Source organism: Procambarus clarkii, chromosome 91, assembly GCF_040958095.1.
Source record: "Procambarus clarkii isolate CNS0578487 chromosome 91, FALCON_Pclarkii_2.0, whole genome shotgun sequence".
Taxonomy (NCBI): domain Eukaryota; kingdom Metazoa; phylum Arthropoda; class Malacostraca; order Decapoda; family Cambaridae; genus Procambarus; species Procambarus clarkii.
In genome coordinates, this window is record NC_091240.1 from 11303240 (window position 1) to 11322597 (window position 19358).

Genomic DNA, 19358 nt, shown 5'->3' on the forward strand with positions numbered 1-19358 from the left:
CCCGTGACAGCTGACTAACACCCAGGTACCTATTTGCTGCTAGGTAACAGGGGCGTAGGGTGAAAGAAACTCTGCCCATTGTTTCTCGCCGGTGCCTGGGATCAAACCCAAGACCACAGGATCACAAGTCCAGCGTGCTGTCCGCTCAGCCGACCGGCTCCCTAAAACATCTGTATCATTCATGCCATAATATTGGACAAAAATCAATGAACATCACAGAGGTAGGTGACTTGCACGGGAATCAGTTTTTATTACCTTGTACTGTATACATCAATAAAATTGTGTATAATTTTAAAGTTGTTTTTTTTACCCGAGGGCCACTATCTGTCTAGTGGCCTCAGTGAGGACAGGAAGCCAATGGCTGGTTAAAGGCTTCCCCCATTGTGGCTGAGGATGTCTTACACTTATGGCTTCATCAGATAAGTGGTTCCGTAGGTTTATAACCCTATTGGTGAAAACACATGTTTTTTGTCCTACACTGTGGCTTCTTGAGTGTGAAGCTGTTGCCCCTTGTATGTGCTATATTTGACTTTAAAGAATTGGTCTGGATTATTATCCCTGACTTTTTCAGTGTTTTAAAGGTCTCGATGAGATCAGCCCTGTCACGTCTGGTTTGCTGTGTTGTTAGCCCTATGGCACTCATCTGTTAATGGTCTGAGAGTTGACTTAGTTCTGAGATGAATTTTGTTGTGATGTGTTGAACTTTCTCCAACTAGAGGAAATATATCCTTTTTTGAAGGTGAGGTCTCCATGCTTCGATACAGTAGGCCAGATGGGGGCATACCAGACATTCATATAGTTAAATAACCACTTTTATTTTGCTTAAAGTCAAAGGTTCTTTTGACTATTCCTAAAATTTGGTTTGGATTTTGTTTCTACTGCAGAATCCATTCGTTGTGCCACTTTCTGTGATTGCTGGATCCTTAATCCTAGGTCCTTTGCATAAATCTACTGCATATTAGTTATTGATATGATATTGATGACATGCATTCTTAGGCCCTGCTATATAGTCTACCCAGCTTGGTGCATTCTTTTGATAATTACTTGCAGTACAGTACTTTCTTAGGCCCTACATGCAACGTCTTCCATTCATTTTATACTACAGCTGTATTAAAAAGCATTTTCATTTTTGATCATTTGGTGGTATATGTAAATCTCTTTGTAAGGCTTAAAAATTGTTTTTGCTTCCTACTTTACCATAGATCTTGGTGTCTTCTGCAAATCTGATGTTGTGGTTTGTAATATTGCCATCTATATCATTGATGTACAGTATATGACAAAAAGGGATTGGCCGGAGATGGAACCATGCAATACTCCACTCGACATTTTTCCAGCCAGATTCATAGCCAATCAAAAGAAGTTGTTAGGACTAGGAGCTGGGAAGTGAGGATGGAGTGAAGGATTGAATGGTGCCCAACCATTTGAACCATCAGGAATTGAATGCTGACCTTACAAGAAGCTAGACCAGCTTTGTTCTGGCCAGTCCAAGTTGCTGTAATACATACAGGGTGGTGAAAGGTGAAGTAAAATCTTACAAATGAAACTATTTCTTGTATAAATTATAGTTTATTAAAAAATTAGGTTTGCACACAATACTATAAAGTACAAATTTATATAGGCTACCTTTGCATAAAATTATTCATTTAATCTGCTGAGAGTACAATGTCAATAAGCATGTCTGTGTCTTCTGTGGGAATTTCAGGGAAAATCTGTTCACTAAAAGCTAATGCAACTGTACTTGGTGCATTAATTTGTGAAGCTCTGCATCTGGTTAGATATCTGTCGTAATAGCCTCGTCCTCTTCCCATTCTGTAATGAGAACACATCAAACACCACATTATTACAGTATAGTAAATTCATCTTATCTATTTACAATGTCTTTTCAGTCAAAATGACTTGTGTTGGGGTACAGTAGTTGAGGTGTGGTTCATCTCAAGAACCTAATTGGCATTTTGCAGCTAATCTGAATGATGTGTATACTATTTAATACCGCCATGAATTTATAGAAAAGGCCTTGATCTGATTTACATTTGTCTGATATACTGTTCTCAAAGTGCCTTTCTGCCTCTCTCCTTACTGTCATGTAGTTATTTCTCGCATTTTGTATCGCTTGTATGTTTGGGGGTTTGGCCGCTTCCTATAATGATTCCAAGCTTGTGTCTTTTGATCTCTAGCACTTTTGCAGTTTCTGTTGAACCAACCCTGTTTCCTAGGTCTGCATCTCTATTTTGGTATGAATGTTTGTGTGCCTTCATGGTATATTTTGCAAAATTTGGTGTACATCTCATTTACTTCCTTGCCTAGCAACAAGTCTGTCCAATTATACCCATAAAAATATTTTCTAAGTTCCCCATAGCATCCTCTCTTGAAATTGAGTATATCAACTGTTTCAATGTCCCCATTCTCTACTAGATTATATCACAAAGCATATTTAATGTCCAACAGGACATGATCACTCTTTCCCAAGGAAGGAAGGTACTGGATGTCAAATACCTCTTCTTCTTTTCTGGCGAATATTAGATCCAGTACTGACGGAACATCCCTTCCTTTGTTCTTGTGGCCTGCTTCAACTAAATATATACTGTACACTATAATTACTAAATTATGTATGCTTTATATCAGTACACCATAACTGTTTTCAGTTCATTAAAGTTCTCTTTAAATATATTTGATGGTATGGTTGGCATATTTCAATATAATAAAGGCTAAAATAATATTACCTGTGACCCTCTTTTGTAAAAGCTAATCCAGGGATGAGGATGAGATCAAGGCCCCCAGAAGAGAGCGCAGTTTCACACTGCTCACTCAGAGGTGGCTGCTTGATCTGCCACTTTGTTACTGGCAAAGACTCATACTCCTCCCAAGAGTGAAGGCGTACCATGTCCATGTAGGTGGATTTGCTGTCATATCTGTCAAATGTGCTAGTAATATGTAAACAGTTCAATACTTCATGAGATGAGTGTTAAAATAATTTGCACCAACACCATCAAGTACCCATAAACTCATCATCTCAAGCCCTAAATAAATCTTGATCCCACTTCAAAGTCTTTATACAAAGTTATGTAAGATTTTAATTTTAATTATAAAATTACAGAAAGGAGAGCATTGATAGTTAAAATACAAATAAGCAAGATAAAATATGATTCACTCTCAATGGTATGTATACAGGTACAGTATTGGTTTGAAGTGAGGTAAAAGATCTTAAACTAAATAGTACATCTTTAAAAGTTACTGAACTTTCACATAAATTCATGGTACCTGTATTTATAATAACTCTACACACAAAAATAACATAATTTAAAAATCTGATTCTCAATTAACTCACAAAATACTATTGCCTTATGATATTTTCCAGATAACATTTAACTTACAGTATATCAAATTAATTAACTCTAAGTGATCATACTGTCCATAAATTTAGATATTTCCTTGAAAAGACAGTACAGTATTCAAATACTGTACAGTGTATAGCTGTACTATATACTCCCATAAACAAAACCAATACTAAAATTATATTACTGTATCTGTAGTGTACTAATTGCTAATCTTTGTCAATAATTATGGTCTATAATTTTTTAAATAAAACACTACAGTAATCTAATTGTAATCTGTTAATCTACAGTAATGTCGTTGGCTTCCTGTCCTCATCTAGTGTCAGTACCCCTCAGGTAAATTCAGATACAGAGATTAAACTAATTTTGTCAGGGATATGCTAGAGACTCTCTAACTCATAAACAAACTACTGTACTGCATTTCATACTTTTTTAGTAAATTTTCAAGTAAAACATCAGATTTTTTTGGTACATTGAATAGTAAAAAAAAAAAAAAAAAAAGATGTACTGTGTTGAAATGTAGGTAGAGTATGCCAACACACCGTGACACGACTACTTGCTACGGCACCACCTGACCATATTCCAGCCCACCAAGACTTTGTCCATAAGGCCTAGTCAATACTTTATGGGCCACGATAGGTCTTGGTGCCCATTGTGATCTGTTCACTTAATAAGATTACACTGATAAATTATAATATTACCTATGCAAATTAAGTCAAAAAAATTTAAATACAATATTACTAAATTGTTCATGTCATTAAGTAATTAAGGTATAAATGGGAAATTTTTAGCTATTTAAAAGTTAATAGAAGTAGTCAATCTTAAACAATGCAGTACACTATTAAAGTAGTGGATAATGTATTGGCAAACACCCCATGTTAAAAAAATTGTCAGTGATTATACAATATATTGTAGTAGTAAAGGGTGAGGTGGAGAATGAGGACTAACCTTGGGATATAGCAGGTCTTGCCAGCCTCCAGTGCATGTCTGAGAATTGGCTCCGTCTGAATCTCGTCGTTCATACTCAGGAATATTGACAGCCGCTGACTTTTCTTATAAAGTTCATGTTGCCATAATTTCTCCTGGACAACTACGGACTGTCGGGCTTTCTCTGCAGTACTCAAAGAATCAAGTTTCACTTTAACTTCTTTGCGCAGAGCGGCTTTGGCCGTCTTGACAGCGTTCATCATGATGGGAAGAATTGTAGAGTTGGCAGGTGGTGACCCCTGGACGAGGCCCTTGTATGTCTGCCGGCAGCCTCTAGCTCTGGGGCTGACGGGGGTAGAGGTCGTCGAGGGTGAAGAACCCTCTATATAACACCTGTCGCCTAGCTACAATACTGGACTATGTCAACACCTGTTGCAAAAGCTGGTACTGCGAGGTTGACGAGTCCACCCGCTCTGTTGTGGTCATCCCAGTTGATGCTGCCTTGTGGTCATCCCAGTTGATGCTGCCTTGTGGTCATCCCAGCTGATGCTGCCTTGTGGTCATCCCAGCTGATGCTGCCTTGTGATCATCCCAGCTGATGCTGCCTTGTGGTCATCCCAGTTGATGCTGCCTTGTGGTCATCCCAGCTTATGCTGCCTTGTGGTCATCCCAGCTGATGCTGCCTTGTGATCATCCCAGCTGATGCTGCCTTGTGGTCATCCCAGTTGATGCTGCCTTGTGGTCATCCCAGTTGATGCTGCCTTGTGGTCGTCCCAGTTGATGCTGCCTTGTGGTCATCCCAGTTGATGCTGCCTTGTGGTCATCCCAGTTGATGCTGCCTTGTGGTCATCCCAGTTGATGCTGCCTTGTGGTCATCCCAGCTGATGCTGCCTTGTGGTCGTCCCAGCTGATGCTGCCTTGTGGTTGTCCCAGCTGATGCTGCCTTGTGGTCATCCCAGCTGATGCTGCCTTGTGGTCATCCCAGCTGATGCTGCCTTGTGGTCATCCCAGCTGATGCTGCCTTGTGGTCGTCCCAGCTGATGCTGCCAGTGCCTTGTGGTCGTCCCAGCTGATGCTGCCAGTGCCTTGTGGTCGTCCCAGCTTATGCTGCCTTGTGGTTATCTCATTATATAGCAATAATACGTAATTCATATTTTCATATAATGTATATGGGCGCATCCGATCCCACGATCGTCGCCCATAAATCAACACAACATATAATGTATATGAGATGATTGATTTTAGTTAATTTATTATGCATACCATAGCCATCCTTTGAGCGAGAGTAAGGATAGGTTGTGTCTACAGGTTTTGGTAGAAGTTAGTGACTCGCACACTGCAAGAGGCAGTGGGTGTATAATAAATTACAAAGCAATTGCATGGTCATGGTTTCGCATAGTCACTATATTAACTGATAAGATACATTCCATGTATATGACCAGCAACCACCAGATGGGGGATATTATATAGGTGAACTTATATCTAGCTCTTGATTTACTTTCTGCAATGCTCCACAAAGAATAAGGTAGCAGCACACTACTGTACTTGAACCTAAACTTAATAATATACTAACAAAATCATATAGCGACGCCCCTATCATGAATGACGAGCGGCATTATATCTGAAGCAATCTATCTCACCTATGGCGTGCAACACATTTCTACATTATTTAGTGTATATATATAAATATATAACAATATTTTTTGGAAGGGTTTTGAAGCATTATAAGACAGTATGAGGAAACTCTCATTTGACTAATGCTATGTGTCCGCCATCTTTTATTACTTGGTTGTAGTGGACGAGAAGACTAACAGTTGACAGATACATTCCTATATATATTGGGGGAGTAGGTATGTGTTTGTCATATTAGTTGAGATTACTGGTGCCAGGAGAAGGTCTTGTTTGTGTGTGTTAAGGAGCCAACCTGAGAGTCTCGCCCACGGCCTCAACTACGTTTTAACTACGGTAGTAGTCTGGGGGTTTGTTCGCGACTCTTTATCGGGAATTCTGGGTTCGAATCCCGGGCGGGACATAGTTGGGCGTGTTTCCTATCACCTAATGTCCCCAGTTCACCAAACAATAAACAGGTACCTAGGAGTTAGCTTGTGGGGATGCACCCCAGGGGTGGGGAGGGGGGCAGTAGTTCCTTTGGCCAAGGGGGTGGGGGGGGCTCAAGATTTATTTTAATATATATATATACAAAAAGATACATTGGGTTTATGAGAGTACATAGCATTGATGTTTTTACATTCTAGTAATAGTATAGCCACTAACATGCATAACGTTTCAGAAAAGTCCTTAATCAAACGGTCCCCGTGGTGTAGTGATTAAGACACTCGTCTGGCGTTTTGGGAACGCTTTGTCCTGGGTTCGTATCCTGACCGGGGAGGATTGACTGGGCGCCAATCCTTAACTGTAGTCTCTATTTACCCAACAGTAAAATGGGTACCTAGTCTTATTCCGGGGAACAGGATTAAGGACTTGCCCGAAACGCTATGCAGGCTAGTGGCTGCACAGGAATGTAAGAACTCTTGTATATATAAATAAAATTAAGAAAAGAAAATAAAATGAAAAAAATTCAGTCGGTACAGTAATTTCTAGCAAAATTGAAAAAAATGTTAACGGGTACATTTTAAGAAAATTTGACAAAGATTAGTAGCTACTTTTAAAGTAAAATTTGAGGGTTATCAATAGGTGCATTGTAGCATAATTTGAGGATTATTTCAGGGTATAATGCAGTAAAATGTGTTCAATATAACAACCATGATATAAGATATACTATAGTCAGAAGCTAGATGAGCCTAACATGTATATACAGTCTACATATTGGCTGCCTCTTCCCTGTCATAATGAATTAATTACTGAATTTAGTAATTATAGGTCCTTTATATAGTTCCTGTCACTTTGCATCAACAGCTGTACAAATCATAATTGTCAACCTGTTGGCCACTAATTGTATGCTCAACTACATTTTGTTGAATATGTTGTGAAGTTGTAGCCATCATACATTAAGTTGGAGGGCCATAAGGTATCCTAAGTAATACACTTACAAAAGCTCCTGACCTACACCATCCCGGGGTGTGACAAACCTTACACGGGCATTTCGGCAAAGCTTGTTTCTTAGTTGTAGAAACTGTATGTGTCATTGGCTTGAATAAGGATAGATGGGTTTTAAAATCCTTTGGTGGACAACCTTGGGTATGTCGTGGCAACTGACCGGCCAGATCTAATGTTATTTGAAGTTTAACAATGAGAAAAATGAACCATGTTCTAAACTTCTGTATATAATTTACATCATGGGGGGGGGGGGTGTCTGTAGGGGTGCCAAGAGAAGAAACATGCGGGTAATTGCTTGTATTTGTACATGATAAAGATATAAGCTATATTGATTAAAATCATAAACAGAAATTCTTCTAATACCCTGTAATATCCAATATTAGAAAATATTTTTAACAATTTCATAATTAGGTTTGTCTGTGTATGTATGTATGTTTGGCTTGTATCAAGGCCCCCAAGGTGGAACTACTGACTCGCCAGGATGCAACAGATACCTAACTCCTGGGTACCTATTTATTGCTTGGTGAACAGAAGCATTAGGTGAAAGTTAACATGCCCCATAATTTGCCCTGCCTAAGATTCGAACTAGGGAATCCCGATTATGCGTTGAGAATGAACCAAACTATAATATCAAGGCCCTGATATTCTATACTGACTCGGTTTTGTTTACGAGTCACACTTGGGGATCCCAGATTCAATTTCCATGTGGTACAGAAATGGTTGGATGTGTTTCCTTTCACCTAAGGCGTCTTTCCCCTAGCAATAAATAGATACTCGGAAGTAAGGCAACTCATTGTGGGAATGCATCCTGGGGAGGATCAGACCTTGGGGGGGGGACCTATAGCTATCTATGATTAATTTTAAGATGTGCAGATAAATTGTAAAAGGTAATGTCAAATATCCACAGAGGTATGATTTAAGACTTTTGTACTCTCAGCATCCCCTTTATGGTACCACTGAGGATGAGTATTGGGTGCACAATAAACTAACTGCCACTAGTGACAACAATCTAATGAAATGTATTTGTTTCACTGTAAAGTATTATATCTTTGCATTTCCCAGCATATATTGGTCCATAGCAAACCTCAACCTCTTACAAATCAGCAAGAACATAATAAAGTTAATGCCATTTGTCAAACTTGCAGTAAATGACACTTGAACATGATCTTGTGTTATCCAATAGATGCATAAAAAGTATGATTAGATAAGAACTCCTGTCTCTTGTACAGTATTATTTATTTGAAGAAAACAGAAGTGTGTTAACTAGAAATAGTAGAGTCAATGTTACCACAAAAAAATGCAAAACATTTGTATAGTGCAAGTAACACTTAGTGACATGTCACTAAACTGACATGTCACACATTGAATATGACTAGGTTCAAAGAATCTCTGGCTGTTCTGCATTATGTATGAGGATCTAGATACAATATCTAGATGACATAAAATCTAAACACAAAACAGGGACAAAAGCAGGGGGAAGGCACACTATAGCATTACATCTTACACTAGGAAAATATGGTCATTTAGAGAATAACCCGAGATATCTTTAAGAAGCATTTGTGTGGTATATTGTTTTTAATCATTTTAATTTTAATGATATTTAATAATATTGCAAACTTATTTTGTTTTTAAATAGATAACAGTCAAGATGCCTGTGCGGGGAAATACTTTTAAGATATTTGTTGGAAACCTAAGTGACCGTGCAACTGGCTCGGATATCAGAGAACTCTTTGAAGCTCATGGTACTGTAGTTGAAGCTGATGTTGTGAAAAATTATGGTTTTGTTCACATGGAAAAGGAAGATGAGGGTCAGGCAGCCATAGAAGCACTGAATGGTCACTCTATTCATGGAAAGGTAAGATTTTAAAGTTGGAAAAGGTAATAATTCACTTGTGTACATACCTAACATACTGAACTTGCAGGGCATAAAGAAAATCACCCAGTTATTGTTTTAATTCATTGTTAAATATACAGTGTACTTTCCAAATTATATTACTATTATAGTTTGTTGTTGTACACCATTGATATATGTAATGATTTTACATTTGCTTTGCTTTTAAGAAGAGCAAGTACAGTACTGTACATCTTAGATTTTAATGAAATGTATATTTCAGCCAATGGTAGTTGAGGCCTCCACTGGTGCTAGGAAGGGTGGAAATCAGAAGACAAAAATATTTATTGGCAATCTTCATAAGGATTCCAAACTTGAGGAACTGAAAAGCCTGTTTGAAGTATATGGCAGTGTAGTAGAGGCTGACATTTTGACCAACTATGCCTTTATTGTAAGTAAATTATAGTGTAAATTTGATAAATTGTCTTTTGCTCTTCATGCCCGAAACGCTTTGCGTAATAGTGGCTTTAGGCATTGTATGTACTAGCTCTATCTATAAGTCCACCAATCTTTGTAAAAAAAATTCTTGTATGTATGTACCTTACCTAAATAAACATTTATTTATTTATTTTATTTTTTATGATGCATATTGCAATAATGAAAATCACTGATATCAGTTTAATTTATGTAAATTTTTATGTGGCCTTAATCTTGGGAATTGACATATTGACTTTTTATTATTGGAACATAAGGTAATATTCTTAACCCTTAAACTGCACATGGTGTATATATATACGCCATGAGTAACATGTCCCACCGTGCGCATAGCGTATATATATGCCATGGGGTGCCGGGCACGATTCAAATGGCCCGCGGCTACTCGGGGTTTACATCAGCTTCCTCAGGGCTCTTGTAAACAGACGCCATGTTTAAAAAAAAATTGTGGACTATATTCTCTGGTGTGAGAGCCACAGTACTGTGGGAGCAACCAAGGCTGATGCACACAGCATGAGCTAACAGCATTGCTGTTCAGCTTGTGACCACAGCATCCCATAAAAATGTCAAAATAAATATGTAACTGCTATTATTTAGCAATGACAGTATTACAGATGAACCCTGTCTGTGATAACAATGATCAGGATTGTGATAATAGCAAGATTGTTGTGATAATTAGCGCTGTGTGGGAGTAATGCTGAGGGAGACTGTGTGGCCACCTGTTAATGCCTGCATTCACTATACCAGCTCAGTGGTTCTCTATATAATGTCTGTGTATAGTGAATAAAAGCAAAAACAGTATGGTGGGCGGAAAATGTGGGCTAATGAGGTGTTGTTGAGGGAGGAGTGGTAGCGAGTGGCTGACTGGTGTGGCGGCCACTCTTCATTGCTTTTTGACTTACAGTACCAACTTAGTGGTTTGTTATGGTGAATAAAACATTCAGATACTTATATATAACCTATGTATATAGTGTAATAACAGCAAAACTGTTTATTGTTTTATGAACATAATAATTGAATCACTAATACTGTATGCTCACCATACTTTTGAATATAGCGATGATTCACCTCTTTTATTATATAAATATATCACAGTACACACTACTGAATAATATTACTGCAAAAAAATAAGAAAACATCAAAGACATTGAAATAATTAGGTAATAATATCTTTGTGGCAACTCCCGCCTCTCAGCTCGGGTGACACTGACCGCCTCTGACAGCTGCTCTGTCAACGCCCACATTTTGCCAGACTTCCTCGGCCTATTGTGCCCAAAATATGTCGCCTATGATTTTTTTATTATTTTTCTCGTGCTCGGGAACACAGATTAAAATTTTTTAAAGACGAAAAAAAAAATTAAAATTTTTGTTCTTGAGCATGGGTGTAAATCTCCTTAGGACCCCTAGCTGCTTAAGGATTAAACTCTCCAAATATACAGTATATTGATCTTCCTCTTCTCACAATAAAATGATTACCTGAACATCATATTGCTAATTACCTGTACTTCTGTTAAATTATAAATCTATATAGTACTGTATATAATTCTATGTAGTGTGCCTTGAAAGTGCCTACATGCCAGGATTTAACCTAGATAGTACATAAATGCAGATAATTACCTGTATAGTAAGAAGTCATAAGGTTAAAATGTTCTGTATTTGGGTGTTGTGCGCCAAAATGTTCAGAGTAGATTCACTCTTACTTGGTTTGATTTTTGGTGTTAAAATACTCCAGGTCAAGGTTTGTGTTATACAAACTCTTGAAGAATGAGGTGCTGACTATAGTACTTGTAGAGAATTAACAGACATAAGAATACCAAATATTTTACCTTACACTTATTTTTTTGTTTGACTTTTCAGCACATGGATGATGAGGCTCAGGCACAACGAGCCATTCGGGAACTAGATGGATATGAGCTTCATGGTCTGCGCCTTAGGGTCCAAGAATCTACTTCTCGGGTCAGGCAGCAGGCTGGGATGGGAAATCCAGACATGTGTTACCGCTGTGGGTCAGGTGGTCATTGGTCCAAGGAATGTCCCAGGGATGGACGCATAGGAGGCTTTCGTTATCCTGATCGAGAGCGAGGAGGCCGTAGCTTCGGTAGCAGATATGATCCTTATCCACCACCACCACCACCCAGTTACGCTAGAGAGCGCATGTTGCGGTATAGGGTCAGTTGCTTTCAAATCTATTTACAATATTTATGTTTATATACGTTTGTGTGTGATCAACAAGTTTTGGGACTGATTATATTGTTTGAGCACTAAAGGATTGCATTATGTAAAATGCATTACAGTATTGTATATGTATAATATATTTAATATAATATTAGCAAAAATAATTAAAGCCATTGCAAAGTATAATATTTAACTTGTATAAATAAAATAATTTGTTTTCAGGATGATTTTGACAGATATGATCGTTACGATCGCTATTATGATGAAGGCTTGTATGAACGTCGTGGTGATCATCCTCCACCACCACCACCCATGCTAGATGATTTATACGAACGACGGTTGCCACCGCTACCTCCACATCCTGATTATCTGCGATATGGTAGACGCTCTCCACCACCTCGGTAAGTACAGTTCTGTATTCGTAATGTGGCACTACATAACCTAATCAGTTCAAATGCTTTTCCTAAGAAAAAGCCCCCATGCACTCTGGCTGTCATCTAGGAATATTCTATATCTGATGCTCCTCTTTCATCCCCCCAATCCTGGGGGGATTGTGGGATAATCTTGGTCTGGCTTTAGTAGATGTCTCTGGAAAAACCCTTGTGTGTTTAGTAGAACTCCAGGTTTCAATCCTTATACCATGTCGTGGTCAAGTCACTAGAGCGTGTGCATGGCAACACCCATTGTATAGGCTGGAAGCCTCATCACAACTCCTATGGAGTTTCTCATTTGATGCAGTCACGTTAGTGTGATTACTCTCTGTATAGTATTGAATTATTTTTTTTCTAATCACCATAAAATCATCAAAACTAGATAATTACCTTCTATTATGTGGCCTACACCCCCCGAGTGATCCTGTTGACTTTTTCTATTGCCGAGATCACAATCGTAGCACTTGTTGAAGACCTTGGTCAGGTTAGTCGGCCATGTTTTTCCTATTCGTGGATCACGCTCTCGGTTGCAAAGTTAGTCCTCTCCAGATATTCCAGAGTTCTCTATTTGATTATCTTCAATATTTTCTATGGGTTACATATCTGGATATTTTGTAAGATTGATAAAAGCATAATTCAGACACTTACGTAAATTGCTGAAACTTCAGAAGAAACTGAAACTATTCAAAATAATGGAAGGAAAACTTGTATGATCTGGGAGTAATGTGAACTTATATTTAAAATGAATAATGAAGTAACTCACAACAGTAAGAGATGCCAAGCCAATGATATTGTTCTAGTAGACTCAAAAGATATACTTAAGTGGCTGATCTGGAGCCTTAAATGAATTTCCTGTAATGAAGGGTGGCACTGGTGATAAATACAGTAGATATAAGTAAACCTGATGATTATAAATAATGTACTGAATCACAGAGAAATAATAAATTTAAAAATAACATTGATCTTAATGTTTCTCTTACCCCTATAAATAGATTTACAAACAAAAAAATAAGCACTGTGCAATATAAGTATTTTATGTATCGGTAAACAAGCTTTCGGAAGGATAGGCACCACATACACATAATGCAAAAGTGTTAATGGTTCTGGAATATTGCGTAGAGTACAATTAGTACAGTATTATGTATGTGCTACTACAGTATAGCATGTGAATTTTACACACAAATTATTAATGGGTGGTAAAGTAAGTATAGTATAATGGTTTCATTGTATTTTGGTAGGGTATTGAAGACTTTCTAGTTGGAATACAGTACAGTAGTTATTTTTTATTAATTAAAATTTTTCTATCTTACAGTTACCCTCCTCCCCCTCCACCAATGCGTGGGTAAGTATAATGTATTGTATTTAATCATTTACACATTAAATTCCCATGTAGCCAGCATCGTTAGTCTTAGTTAATTCTTAACATCATTTGATGAAATCTTCAGCATCCATTTCATTTTAGATTTAAGGCTGTTTATTTTCATGATAATTTGATGGTTGACATAGAGAAGGCACAGGTGAGAACTAACTCCCTCCCCTTCCTTATTGCCGCAGTTACGGCCCACCGGACCGCCGGCCATACTAAGCGCGCGACATACGCCGGGAGCACCGCCGCTGAACCCTTGATCGTTGGTGCGGGGCGCGGTAGTGTGGTGTCAGCGTGTATTCGTAACTTGTAGCGTCGCGTCGGCTCCGCCCGGATCCATACCGCCATCGTGGCTATGCCGTGCCGCGCTGCTCTAGCAACCTAGGATGGGCACACGAAGCTCATTCGTGATACCCCCAAAGGGCATTACCCTGTTATTGAATTTCACTGTCAGTCCGATTAATTTTTTCCTTAGAGTTAGAAACTGCTGTCAAGATCGATCACTCCTCGGTTAGGATCAGGTACTGTTCCTTGAGTTCCTTTGTTTCATATTTTGTTGTAATGTAGGCTCCATTGTACTATGAATGTTAAGGAATAATTACAAATAAAAGTAAAAACCGTACAGATTAAACGTTTGTTTTACTGACTGTGAAATCCTTCGGTATCTGTATCTTGAATACTACTTTATCTTTTTTAAAATAGTAAAGAGTATTCTGAAGTTCATTGGACAGTGATGCCCTACAGATGCCTTGAGATGTCAAACGGTTCGGTTGATACTGGTAAGTTACCAGATTTTTTAAACGTTAAATCCAAAGCTGCCTTCTTGTTAGTTCGTATGATTACATTGTTCTACCCATCCACAAACTCCTGGGAAAATTATATAGTGCTGTACAGTATATTGAAATAATTATTGTTGTTTGCTTTTGTTTATTGATGCTAAGGTTTACTTCTGTGTGCATATGAAAGAAGGCAATTCTGTCTCCCATGTGATTTTGCATGTAAGTTAATCATCAATAGGTCTTTTCACTCTTGTCCAGGTGGATGGCTCTTGTGTAGGCTCTTGACATATTTCTTATCACACACATACTAGTAGTCTTCCCAAGTGTATTTTGTTTCTGCTCTTAGCATCTTTATGTAAGTGCATTTTCCATCATTCTTTTAAGTGCAGTTTTGTCTCGCTCGTCATTTTAACAAAAGTGCTGTGAAAACAGATCCATTATTTTTTTGTGTGTGTGTGTGACATGAATTTTGGTATTCATTTTGCAATTTTTTTAATCTATTGTTTTAGCATACAACAGTTTTCTGTATATCGCTGCCTCTAATAATGCTTTCATTTTGTTCTCTGTGGTCGCTCTCTCATGTCATCTTCCTTGGAATTACCTTAACCACTGCACTGCTCTGCTTTAAAATACGACACACCCATAGTGCGCCGAAAATAATTTCTTTCCAAAAATTTTTATCATCTTGTAGTGTTAAAATGCGGTCTCTGATCACGGGAAACTAAAACAAAATATCGTATGTGACATACTTTAGCCGCGATGGAGCTGGGAAGTTGAGCATATTATGGGTGTTGAGTGATGGAGCACTCAAAGTCACTAGGCCCCCGCCACCCCGTGGGGCGGCAGTTGCCGTTTGAATATAAAGTTTCACAATTATTTTGATGTTAATCATTCATTTCTTCTCTGGTTTTTTGCTGTAATATTATTCAAAAGTGTGTAATTTGTGGAATTTATATAGTTCAATGTGTGTAACATTGCTACGCTCAAAATTATGGGGCTCACTGTATATGTGACATGTACAGTATATTATATTCTATGATCAATCACAGTGGTTTTGCTGTTATTACACTATATACACACACACACATTGTATATACCTATCTACAAGTGTGTTCACCATAACAAACCACTAAGTTGGTATATTGAACCCAAAACAAAAGTGGCCATGACACAGCAGCCAGCAGATTGCTGGCTGACTCCCTCCCTCCCTCCTTCAACACCCACGAACCAACATTCTGCCTCCCACCATACTGTTATTGTTTTATTACACTATTTACACATGTTATATTTGAGTATCTACACGTTTTATTCACCATAACTGTACAACTAAGCTGGTATGGCAAGTTCAGGCAATAAAAGAAAGGTCGCCCCACACTCAGCTGATGGCTGTCTCCCTTACTGGTTCAAGGCTAGTGTCACTCACATTCCTCCCTCAACCATACTGTTTGTGGTGTTATTACACTATATGCACACATTATATATACATATCTACATGTTTTATTCACCATAACTGTACAATTAAGCTGGTATGGTGTCCAAATAGCATAGTAGCCACTACATGACAAGTCACACAGCAGGTAGCAGATGACTGCCTCACTCACTCCCTCACCAAAATGGCATCTCCCAACAAACTACTTTTGCTGTTATTATACTCTATACACATGTTATATATAAGTATCTACATTTATGTTCACCATAGCAAACCACTAAGCTGGTATGATTCCAGACAATAACATATTGCCACACACCAGACAGCAGCCGACGCCACCTCTCCCTCCCTTTCTTTCTCGCCAACAGTACTCCTCCCACTGCTATTTCTCACCACAATCCTGCTATTATCAGAATCCTGGTCACTAAATCATGTAAATGAATAATTTTCTGCATGTTTTTGTAAAGGAACATGAGAAATCATTTGAAGAATTTTAGATGGACAAAATAATGACTGCTGTGGCTAGCGCTGTGAACATCTTGAACAGCATTTATTTACTGATATTTGAACATTGTACACAGTCAGCCATGATAGTATTACAGAAGAGCCTAAGTAATACCAGATACATATATATTTGGACATTTTTAGGCAATGCTGTAGTCACAAGGTGAACACTAATGCTGTTAGCTCATGCTGCATGCACCAGCCTTGGTAGTTCACTCAGTACCGAGGCCTTCACTCCCGGGAATGATGCCCACAATTTTTTTTATTTTTTAATGGTGTCTGTTTAGGAGAGCCCTGAGGAAGCTGATGTGAATCCCGTGTAGCTACGGGAGTTTTAAATGATACACTATACCTATGAGATCCCTGAGGCGCGTTACGCACCACCCATTGAGAGCCTCAAGGCGTGTTAAGCAGTGCAGTGGTTAACATAAGGGGGGAACTATTGAGAAATGCTTTCATTTGTTGAATGCACTCAGTGGGTTGCCAAAACCTCATGCTGATTTGAGTTATAAGCTGAAACAGGGAATGTGGATAAGAGATTTATTAGGTTAGGAAGTCTATATATTTGTGTGTATGAAGCTGCATCAGCCACCTTTATGTTCAGTCATACGGGCTCCTGTATAGATTGTTGATGATATCAGTACAGCACAGGAATTTTTTCTTTAGAACCTATATGGAATTCACTCTTGGTTGTTTTGGAGCATAACACTTTACTGAGTACCTTAAAGTTATGCAGTGCTTATGTATGCAAGACTAGTGTGTAATCCCTCTCGCAAGTATGTCCTACAAAAACACAACCTTCACACTAGAAAATATAAATAACATGCAGGCATGGCAGCACATTGGATATTTTTTATTTATTTATTTTTCAATATAATTCAGGTTTAGAAAATAATTAAATATATAGATTAGTATTAATTAAAAGCTTTAACTTGAGATTTCATTATAATAAGGAATACATATTTATTAATGCTACTTTACTTTCACCATAATATTGTATTCAATTGATTGTTGGCTCAATGTTTATCAAATACATCTTGGCTACCACTTTTGTATTTGTAATTAGTTTGGTATTTGCTTTTTCATAAAGCGGATAGCAAATGTATATTTTGACAGTAGTAACTAATGGTTTTGCTATAAATTTGTAATGGCTTAACATAATTATTCAAAGTGAATATAAGATGCTTCATTTTAAATATTTACGTATTGTTTTAATTGAGAGAGAATCATTATTCTCAAAATCGTCAGTTTGCTAAAGTAAAACTTTGCTTAGTTTTGTTGAATGGATAATATGTAGTTATTTACAAATGCTTAAACAGTAACTAGTAAGTTATTACAGATTAAACAATCTTTTATGCAATGCAGAAAATACATTTTTGGCTTTTTTGTATTTAATAAAGAAACAAGTTTTGTTTCTTTGTAAAAGAAATTTAATAACTGGTGGTACTTTACAACACACTGGTTACTATTGTCAAAGGTAGCATTTGTTTATGCTTCAAAATAGAATTTCAGTCAATTAGCAAATCCTAGGCTATTCATTACCATATTTGTTAATTAGTAGTTTTGAAATATTAATAGTGGTTAGTTTTAATCTTGTGGGCTGAAAGCCTTGATACAGTAGATATATGTGAGGTCTTTAAAACAAAGGCCATTTTTCAGTTTGACAGCATGATGACACGTTTTACTGAACATCAGACACGTTGTACCTTGCAAAAGTCTTAATTGCATCTTTCTGTCTTAAACAGTAATTTATTTGTTTGCAGGCAGAATGCAGTGATCTGTTACATTGTTAGAGCCTTACCCCATGCCCAGTGTGTCCTCAGACAGTACACAGTGATCTGTTACATTGTTAGAGCCTTACCCCATGCCCAGTGTGTCCTCAGGCAGTACACAGTGATCTATTACATTGTTAGAGCTTTACCCATGCCCAGTGTGTCCTCAGGCAGTACACAGTGATCTATTACATTGTTAGAGCCTTACCCATGCCCAGTGTGTCCTCAGGCAGTACACAGTAATCTGTTACATTGTTAGAGCCTTACCCATGCCCAGTGTGTCCTCAGGCAGTACACAGTGATCTATTACATTGTTAGAGCCTTACCCATGCCCAGTGTTTCCTCAGGCAGTACACAGTGATCTATTACATTGTTAGAGCCTTACCCATGCCCAGTGTTTCCTCAGGCAGTACACAGTGATCTGTTACATTGTAAGAGCCTTACCCCATGCCCAGTGTGTCCTCAGGCAGTACACAGTGATCTGTTACATTGTAAGAGCCTTAACTATGTCCAATGTGTCCTCAGGCAGCATCAAGTGTGGAGTTGACCAGATTATGCCAGATAAATTGATTCTTCTCTTGGTAAGACAAGGTAAGTATAGTAGGTGCTCATCCCTGATGAAGTTAGCTTTGGAATAAAAAAAAAAATTAGACCTTCATTTTAAGTTCATGAATGTACTGGATTGCATTATTAATGTTTTTCTGGGGGGAGCCCCTTCGACTCCCCAGAGCTATCCAGGCTGATATGGATATATTAGACTTTGGCATCAGTCAATGTGCATGGAGTTCTAGGTCTACCAGGGACCACGAGCCAAAACCTGGCCCCCTCAGAGAGGCATGAGGAGCAATGGTCTATAGAAACCCTCGTGTGATTGGAAGCATTCTATGTCTGCCATCGACCGGGTCAGGCACCCAGAAAGGTAAGTGCCCCAAAACAAATCTCTGTTCTGGTTAACATTGCTACTGAAAGCCGAACTAGTGGACAAGACTCCCCAAATTAAAACGAGCGTGACGTCACCATGTCGCCGCGCCGCTATCTGTACACCCCCCTACCCTCCTTAGAAGGGGGAGATCCAGTCCCTCGCACCGGCTACCCACACCCCAGTTCTTCATGTGATGTGATTGGCAATGGTCGTGTGTCTTTGGCTCCTGTTTTCCTGTCTCCAGCTCTGTGCCTTGTGGTGTGGTGGTGTGCAAGCCAGGAGTAATTTTACAAGTACTCAGGCTGCATATGCCTAGGGTCACCTTGCCTAGGTGCTCT

The 19358-nt window shown here is 38.4% G+C and overlaps 2 protein-coding genes across 3 annotated transcripts; one reads left to right on the forward strand and one right to left on the reverse strand.

Annotated features, from left to right (window-relative positions):
- Positions 1 to 1546: 1546 nt before the first annotated feature.
- Mthfs (methenyltetrahydrofolate synthetase) lies at positions 1547 to 5829 on the reverse strand. The gene is made up of 3 exons (XM_045768075.2): positions 4281 to 5829; positions 2721 to 2909; positions 1547 to 1809 (listed from the first exon to the last, which is right to left on the reverse strand). Exons 1-3 carry the CDS (start codon positions 4520 to 4522, stop codon positions 1644 to 1646), a joined length of 597 nt encoding a protein of 198 aa, XP_045624031.2. The 5' UTR covers positions 4523 to 5829; the 3' UTR covers positions 1547 to 1643.
- A 146-nt stretch (positions 5830 to 5975) lies between these two features.
- Positions 5976 to 14245, forward strand: lark (RNA-binding protein lark). 2 transcript variants are annotated; one of them, XM_045768073.2, is made up of 7 exons: positions 5976 to 6109; positions 8953 to 9171; positions 9431 to 9598; positions 11500 to 11811; positions 12040 to 12218; positions 13561 to 13590; positions 13803 to 14245. In XM_045768073.2, the coding sequence occupies exons 2-7, from the start codon at positions 8965 to 8967 to the stop codon at positions 13831 to 13833; spliced, it is 927 nt and encodes a 308-aa protein (XP_045624029.1). In that variant the 5' UTR covers positions 5976 to 6109; positions 8953 to 8964; the 3' UTR covers positions 13834 to 14245. The 2 variants fall into 2 exon arrangements, with proteins under 2 accessions (XP_045624029.1, XP_045624030.1); XM_045768074.2 differs by having other exon boundaries at positions 6043 to 6224.
- Positions 14246 to 19358: the final 5113 nt, after the last annotated feature.

What these genes read in the sequence shown, in the direction of transcription:
- lark (XM_045768073.2), top strand. Translation starts at nt 8,965, where the DNA reads ATGCCTGTGCGGGGAAATACTTTTAAGATATTTGTTGGAAACCTAAGT. An exon ending in AGCGCATGTTGCGGTATAGG is followed by an intron (nt 11,812 to 12,039) that starts GTCAGTTGCTTT and finishes ATTTGTTTTCAG; the next exon opens with GATGATTTTGACAGATATGA. An exon ending in CCCCCTCCACCAATGCGTGG is followed by an intron (nt 13,591 to 13,802) that starts GTAAGTATAATG and finishes TTATTGCCGCAG; the next exon opens with TTACGGCCCACCGGACCGCC.
- Mthfs (XM_045768075.2), bottom strand. Translation starts at nt 4,522, where the DNA reads ATGATGAACGCTGTCAAGACGGCCAAAGCCGCTCTGCGCAAAGAAGTT. An exon ending in AAGACCTGCTATATCCCAAG is followed by an intron (nt 2,910 to 4,280) that starts GTTAGTCCTCAT and finishes CACATTTGACAG; the next exon opens with ATATGACAGCAAATCCACCT. An exon ending in TTTACAAAAGAGGGTCACAG is followed by an intron (nt 1,810 to 2,720) that starts GTAATATTATTT and finishes TTCTCATTACAG; the next exon opens with AATGGGAAGAGGACGAGGCT.